General features: G+C 33.2%; 1 protein-coding gene across 1 annotated transcript; it reads right to left on the bottom strand.

Moving 5' to 3' along the window:
• Positions 1 to 310: 310 nt before the first annotated feature.
• On the bottom strand, positions 311 to 6,371 carry LOC149576408 (aluminum-activated malate transporter 9-like). The gene is made up of 7 exons (XM_089815716.1): positions 6,209 to 6,371; positions 4,894 to 5,253; positions 4,153 to 4,293; positions 3,794 to 4,063; positions 2,879 to 3,024; positions 1,636 to 1,782; positions 311 to 993 (listed from the first exon to the last, which is right to left on the bottom strand). The coding sequence occupies exons 1-7, from the start codon at positions 6,285 to 6,287 to the stop codon at positions 463 to 465; spliced, it is 1,674 nt and encodes a 557-aa protein (XP_089671842.1). The 5' UTR covers positions 6,288 to 6,371; the 3' UTR covers positions 311 to 462.
• Between the last annotated feature and the right edge of the window lie 6,224 nt (positions 6,372 to 12,595).

Here is a 12,595-nt window from a genome sequence, read left to right as displayed (position 1 = left end):
TAGGAAGCTAATATGATTTCACATGAATCACCACTATTAATAAAAGCTTACCTAATGTAAAATAAGTATATACAAGTTAACAAAGAGACCATGCATCTCATGACAACTTTAAAAATGTCAATAGATCTATAGAAAATATGATCATAAAAGTGACCATCAAAAGACTTTATTTCATTTCAAATCTATTATTAGACGAACAATATTATTAAATTTTCAAATTATTATTCACAATTTCACCCCAAAAAATGGTCGTAAAAGTGAATATTGAAAGACTTTATTTTATGTGAAAGCTATTACTAGCCCCACAATATAACACCAAATTCTTAGATTGTTATTAACATTTTCTCCATTAGGAAACATGGCCATTGGAGTGAACACTGAAAGACTTTATTTCATGTGGAAGCTATTGTTAGCCCCACAATAACATCAAATAACAATAATCTAAGAGATGGTCATATGGCATCATCCATGGCTAAATTTTGCAAGCTGTCCAAGCTGTTCCACAGTTCGGACAAGATGATCAAGCCTGGCCAGAAACTCAATGAGCAAAGAGGCGAAAGTAATGAAGGAGAGGGCATTGATGCTCTCATGACCCACAATCTTGGGCACAACATGATCATCCATGTGCCCCTCCTCCAACATGTCCACTTCTAGAGAAGGCCATGAATGAAGCCTCCTGCCAAGCTTTTTCATTTCAGAAGCTTCACCTCCATCACAAGAGTTGTCCCCACTGCAAAGACCTTCAGAAGGATATGATATTAATGAGGGCTTTGTCTCCAATTCCTTAGAGTTGTTGGGGAGGACAAGATGAGAATGGGTGTCAATTTTATGCTGAAGGCGCTCAGCAGCAGTGTGCACTTTCTTCAACATCATTACAAACGAGGAGCTTTGCATTTTGTCGATGTTTCTTCCCAGCTCTCTGATCAGTTTTGCAGCTTGTGTGCTTGCATCTCTTAGCTCTTTTGCAAACTCGTTCCTCAGCTTTTGAGGGGCCTGTTTGATAAGATTAGTGGGATTAGAAATGTTAGATAAAAAGGAGTTTGAATTAATTTTAGAGATATATTAAGTGGATAAATATAGTTAAAATTGTCAAGATTCTATAGTTAATGAATTGTTTGAATTTATTTTGGATTTGATCATTGATGAAATTTAATGATCTATAATCAAGATATTGAGAGTTAGAACTCTTTGTTTTTCATTATTCTTCCTTATGTACTCATGATAGGTGGTAGAGTTCAATCATAAATATTAATAACAATAAATGTACATGATAGTTGTAACATTTTTTTATGTTATTACTAAATTCAAATTTCTATGAGCTTCTATTTTATTATAATAAAAAATATTGAATCATCAAAATAATGACTTAGTCAAAGAAGTTTTGGCCACCCTTAAACATCACACACTAATGGAAGAATTAAGCTTGGAAAATAAGAGTCAACTTTGACTATTTAACACTTTTGGTCTAGGAATTAAGCTTAGTGTGTGATGTTTAAGCCACTCCAGAAGTTTCAGTCTATAGACTTTTGATAGTTAAAAGTGCTTTCATAAATTTAAAAACTTCTATCACAGAAAGATATATATTATTTTTTCCTTAACATGATAACTTTAGAGTATTGATAAAAGGATATGCACCTGTAGTTCAGAGTGCAAGCACCGATGGAGGGCTGTAACTTCATATGCACAGTGACGGAGTACTGCCCCCACTTTTACATACTGAGCCCACGGACAGAAGAAAAGCTTGAACCTTCCATGTGGAGGTTCCCATTTTGCAGATTTGGCCTGCGTATAGTTATCAGTACAAAATTGTTCTTAGTTAAAAAGCCTTTCCATGAAAAAGATTTTGCATTCATTTATTTAATGGAAAAAGAAATTGATAAATGTGAATGGCATCAAACACACCAATAATTCTAAGCAAAGAAAGAATAGTGTATAGTAATACTGAAAAGTGGTGATGATAAAATAATTTAAAATACTATCTTTTTCAGCATGTTTTATAATGCACTAGTGAAAAGATCACAAAATAGACGAGTTCAATTTATACAATAATAACTTTAATTTTTAATATTTATGTTTTGTTTAATGAACATATAATTTTTAGTTGATATAAATAAAAAGCAATTCTTAATATTCTAATGTCTGGCTGAAAATATCAAAACTTGTCACTTAAAGATGAAGAATCTAATACTTCGTTAAAAAAATATTAAGAATTATCAAATGTTAAATATTGAAATAAATAAAAACAATTATAAAATCACAAAAGATTCCTTCATTCTTAATAAACAAATGGACCATTAGCTTCAAATTCATTCGAGGTCATGATCAGGAATGATTATTTCTTAGGCGGAGTAGTTATGATCAAACAATTAAATAACCATAAAAAATTCCTTCATCCTTAATAAACAAATTGTTCATTAGCCTCAGATTCATTTGAGATCATGGGGAATGATTATTTCTTAGGCGAAGTAGTTATGATCAAAGAGCATTTATCCTCAAAGAACATAGCAAATAAGTATCGGAAGCATTATTCATGAAACGTGGTCATCAGATGAATGACTTGACACTTGAATGCTTTTAAGCATTTCATCAGGAACAAGAATATCTAAAAGGAAAACACCGCAGGCTTGATTGAAATATTTAAATAACATAATTAATCTGAACTTATTTCTATCATGTATACGATAATTAGTTTCCATTTAAGATTCATTCAGCGGCCAGAAAGTAGAGAGAACCAACGAATTCATTGATAAATTGAATAGCAGAAAATTAGCATTTCCCAAAGCAAAACCAACGAGATATATTATCCCATGATAAGCTACGTCCTCTAATCATTAATAAGAGATAATCCATGATCAGATTCTGACAGCAAAGAACGCACCAGAGTTTCTTCTTTTGCAGAAGAATTCAATGCTGTTTTGTATCTTTTAAAAGCTGGCTCTCCATCACAGTACTCCATGTCATCTACGATATTTTTAGATCTTGCATGAGCCAAAGCAGATTCCTCCAAGTATAGCTTCACACATTCTGCAAAAAGTTATGAATTGTTTTATTTACCTCTCAAACAATGCCATAAACAAAACTAAGCACACACTAGCCCAATATATCTGCAACTCTAACATTCATCTAACAAAATGTCTAATGGCTTATAGATGGCCGATGTTATGGAGAGATTACTCTCATCTGAAACCCTAAGCCCTTTAGCTGTACTTTGGAAGAGTAATGTGCTATATCTAATATATAAATATATATGTATATATGAAACTCTAAGTTGAGTAATGTGATATACCTAATTAATATATCTATCTATCTATATATATATAACTAAAATTCTAAGTAATCTAGTAATATAATATATCCAATTTATATTTGTCTATGAAACTCTAATGAATCAGCTACATTTTGGAAGAGTAATGTAAACTATCCCCTCTCTATACATATATATGGCTAGGCCCTTCAGATATTCTTTGGAAGAAGAATGTGGTATACCCTATATATAAAACTCTATAACCTTATACTTTGGAAGCTTCATGTAACCCTAAACACAATGCATGGAGGTCTCCAATATTAAGATAACTCTTAGAAATTAGGAATATTTTTGTTCCTTATTATGACAACACTTAGAAATTAAGAGTATCTTTTACCTTAAAAATATTATTACGTATGATATCCAAAATCAGTATTTTTACATATGATAGTCAAGATCAATATGTTTACCTAAAACGGGTAGATAATATCACCCCTAACTATTTGATTGTTCATGGTTGCAATCGTAGCATACAAAAGAGTTGCATACCTTCTAGTGAATCAGCAACATACTCAAAATTCTTCACAATCTGTTGATGGAGTTGCTCGCCTGCCCAGCTGGGAAAGACAATGGCACTGACTAGCATCGGGGCAGCACCTCCAATGGATATTGAATAAAGCCTATCTACAGTAGTTCTTACAGGATTCCCCTGTCTGTAGGCAGAAACTACAATAAGGCAGAATGTAAATAAATACACTCTGAACCCATATTCATACTCTCTCATTGATGGCCACTGTTTTATGAAAGTTGCGAATGACCCTGCATAAACATGGTCCAAGTTTAATCTCAAATGAATAAATGTAAATAAATAACCTCAAAATATCTTATAGGATGAGATTGTATGGTACCAAGGAAGAAGATGCTGAAGCCAATTATTATTGGCTGAGCAACCACTCCAGAAATCAAAGCAATCTGGGCAATAAGGAGAGCCAAAATTCCTGCTGCAATACTCCCCAGTGCCCTATTCAATCCCTTTCCAACAGTGCCACCTTAAAAAAAAAAAAAGATTGATAATTTTATATCACCTATTGTAATAAAAAATAACTTCGTGTAGAAAATTGTAGAATTGAGCAAATACTCATAACACAGTAAAAATTGTAAAATTGATCAAATACTCATAATACAGAAATCTGGTAAAAATATATCAGTAAAAACCTATATGTCAATCTCTTTAACTTTTATTGTTTGAGAATTCTTACTGTTACAAAAGAGTTATAGACCACTTACTAAATTTAGTATGTGTTGACTCATACCCACATACAAAACTTACTATTTATAGTAAGTTGACTCATACAAAGTTACTACACATACTACCCATTTAGATGACTCTTCTTTTGATGACTCAACCACAACTAAATGACTAAATAAATGACTTCACATTCCAAAACAACATGGTTAATATAAAAAAATTATTTTTTCTTTTGTACCATTTTTATATTAAATTGTATATATTTACGTATATCAACATTAGTATCATATTAGATCATTAAATATGATGTATAAATAAACATACACGTTAAAATATAAAAACAACACAGATATGATATCGATTGTAAAAAAATGATAGAAATGTTTTCTCCATATCCTACCTACAGTTTGCTCAAAGACTACCACCACGGTGAGAATTGCCCAAACAGCATTGGGTCCAAAGACATCAAAGGGTTCTCTAACAAGGATGAGCAAAGAAACTAAGAATACTGTTAACCCCACTTTCAGAGAGAAAGTTAGTCTGCTTGGATCCTCCTTACAAAACTCCCATAGTTTTCTGAAAGAGCTGCATACACTTTTGCCAGCCTTGCTTGTTACACCTCTCTTTTTTGTATGCAACGGATCATGAATGTTGATCTTAATTGATGCTGAGCTCACTCCAACTTCTTTTGCCTGCATTCTCCAATCCCTCTTGTGTTTAAACAAATATTCTGTAATTATAATCCCATCAACCTTAACACCTGCAACATCATTGCAAAATATGTCAGGCCATAAAAACTTATATACTAACTTCAACCTTAAACACACAGAACAACCACAGAAATTGCAGGCTATACAAGCTCAAATATAAGATAAAATTATATAATCTTAAAATTTAAGATTTACACATTATAAATCATATATTAATATAAATAAATAAATCCAAACCAAGGATGAGCATCGCGTCCAAAGACATGAAAAAAAAGCTTGCATTGCATCAATAATTCATTTAATAAAGCATTTCAAAGTTAAAATGTTCTTTTAAATATTTAATTAATATTAACAAGTATATAACAGTTCAAATTATTTTATTTATAACAATATTCAGTTATGTTAAAGAATGTATCAAATTTATATTACATTTTATAAATATATTATAATAAATTAGGACAATTGTATAAATTATATAAAAATAATAATCTTGTTGGATACATAAAACTAGTATTTAACAAAATAAATAATAATCATACTTTATATGAGTTTTTTATAATCTGTGAAGTAGATGCATTATGACTATTTTGTTGTAATTGTGTATATATTTCAATAGACTTTCCCATTTCATCATTAAGAAAATGAGGATAATCAAAAAATTATATTATATACAGTTAAAATAAAATAAAAATATCATTCATCTATTAAAATATTCATAATACTTCTAAACCTTAAAACTACTGATTAAAATTGAGAAATGGAAAAACATACAAAACCAGACAAAGTTAATCATCAAATAAAAACACAAAACAAACTAAAACCTAATAGAACGCGCAAGGGCCTCTAGAATTCTGATTGAAATGTATGAGTCAAAGGAAAAATTATCAACTAAGATTTTTGAAATGATAATTTAAAGAGAAAGTCACATTGTTTTCTAAAATGGGAAGAGGAAAACATTTGAAAAGAAACAAGATTGCAAAAAGGGAATTGCAACTAAAACAATACCTGCGAACGCTGGTTGCACCACGTAATTTGGTGCAAGGACAAAGAGTATATGTAGACTAGGAACGCCATTACTGTACATGAACAAAGAAATCTCAGGGTGTAGCGTAATTCATCAGTGAACTCCATCACGTGGCAAATGCGAATGCCAAAACCAAGATGCTTTGAACCAATAATTACTAACAGAATCCAATTTACAAAAAGAATTCTCTCTCTTTTGCCGACTCGAAGAAATTCCTTATCAGTGAAAATAATCCAAAAGATGGGACAGATTTGGGCAACGAATCGATTCTGTCATTTCAAGATCTAATTCAACATGGTTGATAATTATACCAATATTTACTTCGAAGATAGAGGTGGTGGGTCGTTTTATCTTGTGAAGATTGCTTACGAAGATTAATAATAATAGATGGAAGCCATAGTTGGTATGACAAGTTGTTTTGGATTAATTGATAACTTTTGATTCCTTGCCAAATATTAAAGTGAAATCTTGGAAGTAGTGAAAGTATTCCAATGTGCTGCATTACACGATTCCGTGTTTAGGGATTTCTGTGGGACAAATTTAGACCACGTATCTGAGGTTGCTTCATGAGTATGTTTTTTGATAGAATATCTTTCCATTATTGGCCTTAACAAATGGCATTACATTCTTCAGAAACCAAAATCCTCTGATTATTCACCGCGTTTCAAGATGGAAAGAACTGATGCTTTGATGAAGTGGAAGAAAATATTCTGCAGTGTCATAGACAAGTAGGAAACGTCAAGAGGACTGAGAATTTTCTTTAAATTCCTTTGTTTCAGTATTCATTTCAGATTCGATACTAAGTTTTGATCTTGAAAGTGTGAACGACCGTATGGTGAATTGCATTATTTCTTCTTGCAATTTTTGGTAAATTGTCTTTTCTTCAAAGTCCCATCAATCTAATTTGGCTATCATAAAGATTAAATTTCGAGCATTTTCAATAGGATTTTAAAGTCTGTTGCTAAAGTTGAAAGGTTTTTAATAAATTTATCAGGAATGGAGTCTTACTTTTTATATCATAAGAGATGAGGTAGGGATGGTATGATGGGTAAATTTGGTCAAACCATATTTCAATCATTAATTGATTAATTATATTTTGGAATTGAAAGAAACATCAATAGTAGCAAGATAGACGAGCTAAAATGAGTCAAACTGCAAGGAGTCCTTCAACTACAAGAACCATATTTTTGCAAGAAGTCAAATTTGCATATTCTCGAATGGATTGGGTACTTCAAATTGTTCTTAGCTAAACTTGTTCCTTTTGAGAAATCCTCTCTCCCATTGTCCAATGTATCTATGAGTTCTTCTCTTGACTTCTCATCACAAAAAGAAGACATTTTGCTTGAGCTTCTTAAAGCCAACTTAATTAGTCTTCCTTTGAAGAATAGAAGAAAGAACAATAAATGAGGCAATCCTTTTATGTGTGTAGATCATCAAATCCATGGTCATACAACTAATGACTATGGTGATTTTAAGTGTAAAATTTAACAATTTTTTTATTCTAGTATCATTCAAATAACAACTGAAAAGAGTGACACCTTTTTTGGGGCTCTTTTAAATAATATTTTGCTCCTAATGTATTGTTTGTCACAATTGTCAAAAATTGATGTGACATGATCGGTTGCCCCTGGAGCCAAATGCCCACCTACCTGCCTAACAACATTCAACTTAGTAGGTGAGTTCAAATACGGAAAAGAAAGGGAAACATTTTTGAAGCTAGACAAAAATGAATGAATCTCATTCATTCGATCAGTTAGTCAAAAGAGAAGGATTCAGACAGAAGAGGAGAAGTGCAGAGCACAAAGAAGAGAAGGAAGAAGGTCATTAGATTAGAGCAAAGGAGGAATATTCAGAACAGAGATCAGAGGACAGAAGGAAGGTTCAGTTTCACAAGCATGTGTTGAATCTCCCTATTATTCTATAAGCTCATTTTGGTTTGTTCGGAGAAGCAATGATTGCTTTAGGCATATTGTATGCAGCCTTTAGTGTTGTATGTTTAAGATTAAGTTTTATCACTTGAAGCATTTTTGTAGATTTCTGGTCAAAGCTGAATGCTCCTAGATTTTGTAATAGTTTTTAACCTAGCTAAATAGAAAGTAAGAAAGCAAGCATACTTGGCTCATTGTTGTCTCCCTTCTATTCGCTATTGCATATTTAGTATTTGAGAAGTTCATACTTGCAAGTTTCATTGTTATCCTCTTTGTGTGTTAATGACAGAAATGCTTAGACTGTAAGTCTATAGATATCTCACTCAATTTGTATAAGACTCCACTGAGTCCACTGAGTAGTTTTCATTCTTACTAAGTTCACTTGGTGCCTTTGTCGACCAACTTCTCCTAGTCCTTGTGTTGGTTGAGTGTTGAGCCTGTCGAGCTCCACCTTCCCTTTGTTGATTGAGCTCACTTGACACCTTCTTGTGTTGAGTTCACTTAGCTCCTTCATGTGTTGAGTAACTCAACACCATCTTCCTATCTCTCAACACCCTCTTGTGTCTAGCAAACTTGTCAATCGATACCTTCTTGTGTCAAGCAAAATTTTATGTTGTAAAGTTGAATTTTTTCCATGGTATCAGAGCTTTGAGGCCCCACATCCACAATGAATTAGGATTTCTTTTTTTTCGGTATATTTGACATGGCAGGAGATGCATGAAAGATTTGGTAGAAGCCATCCTCCTTTAATGAACAAAATTATGATACATGGGCAAAGAAGATAAAAACCATAATGGTAGCTAACAACTTGTGGAAGTTTGTGATCAATGGGTTCAATGATGTTACCATTCCCATAGTGTATGTTGCTTTCAAAAACCCATAGAAGACTTAGTTGAAGGAGTCAAGGAGAAAGGATGTGAAAGCATTAAGTCTGGTTGAGGCAACAATGACAGAGACAATCTTTCCTAAGATTGTAGTAACAAATTACTCAAGGAAGCATGGAATATCTTTGAGACAAACTTCAAAGGGATTGATAAGGTTGGAGTGGTGAAGCTATAGGTGATTAGAAGGAAACTTGAGAACTTTCAAATGAAGGACAATAAACCTATTACAAAGTTCAGCACATGAATCTCCACTTTGATAAACTAGCTCAAGTCAAATGCAGAAGGGTATGATGAGCAAAGGATTGTAGAAAAAATATTGAGGAGTTTAGCTCAAAAATATGACAACCTTGTGATGATCATTGAGAAAGAAAAGAACCTCACCACGATGAGTTGATGGGAACTCTTCAAAGCCATGAACATTGGATCAATAGATCAACAAAAGCTTTCCAAGAGCAATCTTTTAAGGCTCAAGAGAATTCAAGAGGCAGGGGGAGAGGAAGAAATGGTTCAAGTAGAGGCTCAAGAAGTAGAGGTCATGGTCAAAGGAATGTTGGTGTAGAAAGCTTAGGATGAGCAAGAAACCAAGAGGAAGCATGCACCTCTCAAAACAACTCTAGAGGAGGTAAGAAGAATTACAACTCTAATAAGAGCAATGTTAAATGCTACTACTATCATAAGTATGGACATTATGCTAGTGAATTTTAGAAGAAGTAAGGTGATTAGTCAAAACAAAATGCAGATGTGGCTAATGTGAACATGAGAAATTTGAACAACCCTATAGCCTTCATCATGTGACATTGGAGAATAAGACAACCCTCAAGTATGGTATCTAGATAGCAATTTTAGCAACCACATAAGTGGTAATGAAAGTTTATTTTCTTTCATTGACAAAACTTTTAAGTCTAAAATTAAGATGGGAAATAATGGAACCATTCCCATAGTAGGAAAAAGATCAATCATGGTCCGCACCAAGCAAGGTGAGAAGAAGGAGATACAAAATGTATATTTTCCCCCTGGTATGAAGCACAATTTGATGAATTTTGGACAACTCGTTGAAAATGGTTACAAGGTGCTTATGGAAAATGACAAGTGTGTCATTCATGAGAAGGATGAGAGTAATAGATTACTTGTTGGAAATAAAGATAAAGTAACTGAGAGGGAGGGTGAATCAGTTACTCACAAAAATTAATTCACAAATCCCTTAGATGTCTTAATGATCTAGTTACTACTTTTACTCGGTAAACAACTTTTGTAACTTGGTAAATTAAACTATTACTTTCTTTTCAAGCAATCATGCATGTAACTAAAAATAAAGTGAACACAAGAGACACCAGATTTAACGTGGAAATCCAATATGGGAAAAACCACCAAGTAACTAGTCACCAATTTTCACTCTTCTGAAGTGAGCCCTATTAGGAGCCAACCCTATTAAAGGTTACAATACACACTATTAGGTGTGACCCTGTTAGAGGATTTAATCACCCTATTAGGAGTGGCCTTGCTAGAGGTCTTTAGAACAATTCAACTAAATTGTCACCCTGTTAGAGGATTTACAAAATCGCTGTTAAACCAACTCTGTTAAGAGATTTGAAATCACTGCTACAATGGTTAGAAAGCAACAATGAATTGACCTGAACAATATGCAACTGCATTTGCTGGATACAGGTCTCTGTTCAGCATCATTAGATCCTCCTTGATCAAATATGACTCTGCTGCTCCTCAATGATCTCTGATCATTCTTCAAATTCGCTTCCACAATAATCAGTCTTCATATCATATTAATTCCACATTCTTCTTCATACTACAACTTTGAATTCACAATTTGACTTCTTACTTATACCATTTAGATTGTCAAGTCGGCTCATTTACATGTTACATTTACCAATAAACCATTCATCAGTCAGCTACATATATTATTCTTAAACAAATAAATGTCCTTTATTGGCTGACCCTGCTCAATAAATATTGCTTCCAAAAATTTCCAGAGTTAACCTTCTTGACTCAGTTAACATTACAATATCTTAAAATCCTTTGGCTGTCGAGTTTACTCGATAAGAACTACTTTTACCAAATTACCTTTGATGATTGAGTGAACTCGGTAATAATTGTTTATGTCATATTTTTTTCTATTACCGAGTGATCTCGGTAAGAACTTCTTTTGTCATGTTTTCTTCGATTACCGAGTGAGCTCCATAAGAACTAAATTTCTTTGATTACCTTGAAGGCTCGATAACCAGCTATCTAGTCGGTAGACACTGCAAGCTATCTTTACTAATCTTTTGAGCTCGGTAGACACTGTCTATTGCCTTGTTGACCTTCTAAGCTCGATAGACACTGTCCTTTCTTATGCTGAATTCTGAGTTCGGTAGCCACTATCTAATGATTGATATGACATTTGTGTGACATCAAAGAAAACACACAATTGAACAATTGTATCCAACAATGAAGCACAATTTGATGAATTTTGGACAACTCATTGAAAATGGTTACAAGGTGCTCATGGAAAATGACAAGTGTGTCATTCATGAGAAGGATGAGAGTAATATATTACTTGCAGCAGTCTAAATGAAAAAGAATTGGATGTTCCCTTTGAGGATAGAGACATGTTTCTCTTCTTAGGTAAGTGTTGCACCTCCCAAGCATGCATATACAACAGTAAATAAAAAATCAGCTCTTAGGAGCATGATTGAAGACCCCTCCAAGCTTTGGCATCTCAAGTATGGACATCTTGGCCTTGTTGGTTTAAATTTGTTTTCCAAGAAAAGAATGGTAGATGGTTTTCCAAGCATTTTTTATTTATATGACAAGTGTGAGGCTTGCATTTTGGGTAAACAACATAGGCTTCCCTTTAATTCTAAAAATTCTAGAAGAGCTAGAGCACCATTAGAATTGGTGTATTCTATTTTAGTTGGCCCTATGAAAACTACTTCTATTGGGGGGAGCATTTATTTTATGACATTCATAGATGATTCTAGTCATAGAACATGGGTGTATTTCTTGAAGAACAAATTTGAAGCATTTGATAAATTTGTTGAATTTACAACCATGATTGAAAAGGAATGTGGACACTATGTAAAAGTCCTTAGGTTAGATAGAGGAGGGGAGTATACCTCCAATGTGTTTGTAAATTTTTGCAGAAAAACTGGCATAAAGAAGGAGCTTATAGCTAATTATACTCTGCAACAAAATGGAGTAGCTAAGAGGAAGAATATGACCATTATTAAAATGTCAAGGAACATGATGAAAGTAAAAGGGCTCCCAACTAAATATTGAGGAAAGGTTTTAGGAACAATAGTATATTTGATTAATAGGTGCCCTACAAAGTTAGTTCATGACAAGATCCCTCTTGAGGCATGGTCAAGGAATAGATGGACAATTGAACACTTGAGAGTGTTTGGCTATGTAGCATATGCATTTATGCCAAAAGAACAAAGGAAAAAGCTAGATGATAAAGGTGTGAAGTGTATCTTTACAGGGTATAGCTTAGAATCTAAGGCTTATATATAGATTGTATGATCCAATCACCAAGAAGATCATCATTTTAAGAGATGTGGAG

This window comes from Cupressus sempervirens, chromosome 1, assembly GCF_028749045.1.
Source record: "Cupressus sempervirens isolate cs-2001-9-10 chromosome 1, ASM2874904v1, whole genome shotgun sequence".
Taxonomy (NCBI): Eukaryota; Viridiplantae; Streptophyta; class Pinopsida; order Cupressales; family Cupressaceae; genus Cupressus; species Cupressus sempervirens.
The sequence above is the reverse complement of the archived record's forward strand: the minus strand, read 5'-3'. Positions and strand labels throughout refer to the sequence as shown.

Bases quoted from the DNA above. Each gene is read 5' to 3' on its own strand.
- LOC149576408 (XM_089815716.1), bottom strand. From the start codon at position 6,287: ATGTACAGTAATGGCGTTCCTAGTCTACATATACTCTTTGTCCTTGCA. The intron at 4,064-4,152 runs GTACCATACAAT...ATGTTTATGCAG, and splicing joins CTTCAGCATCTTCTTCCTTG to GGTCATTCGCAACTTTCATA. The intron at 3,025-3,793 runs GTATGCAACTCT...AACTTTTTGCAG, and splicing joins TGTTGCTGATTCACTAGAAG to AATGTGTGAAGCTATACTTG.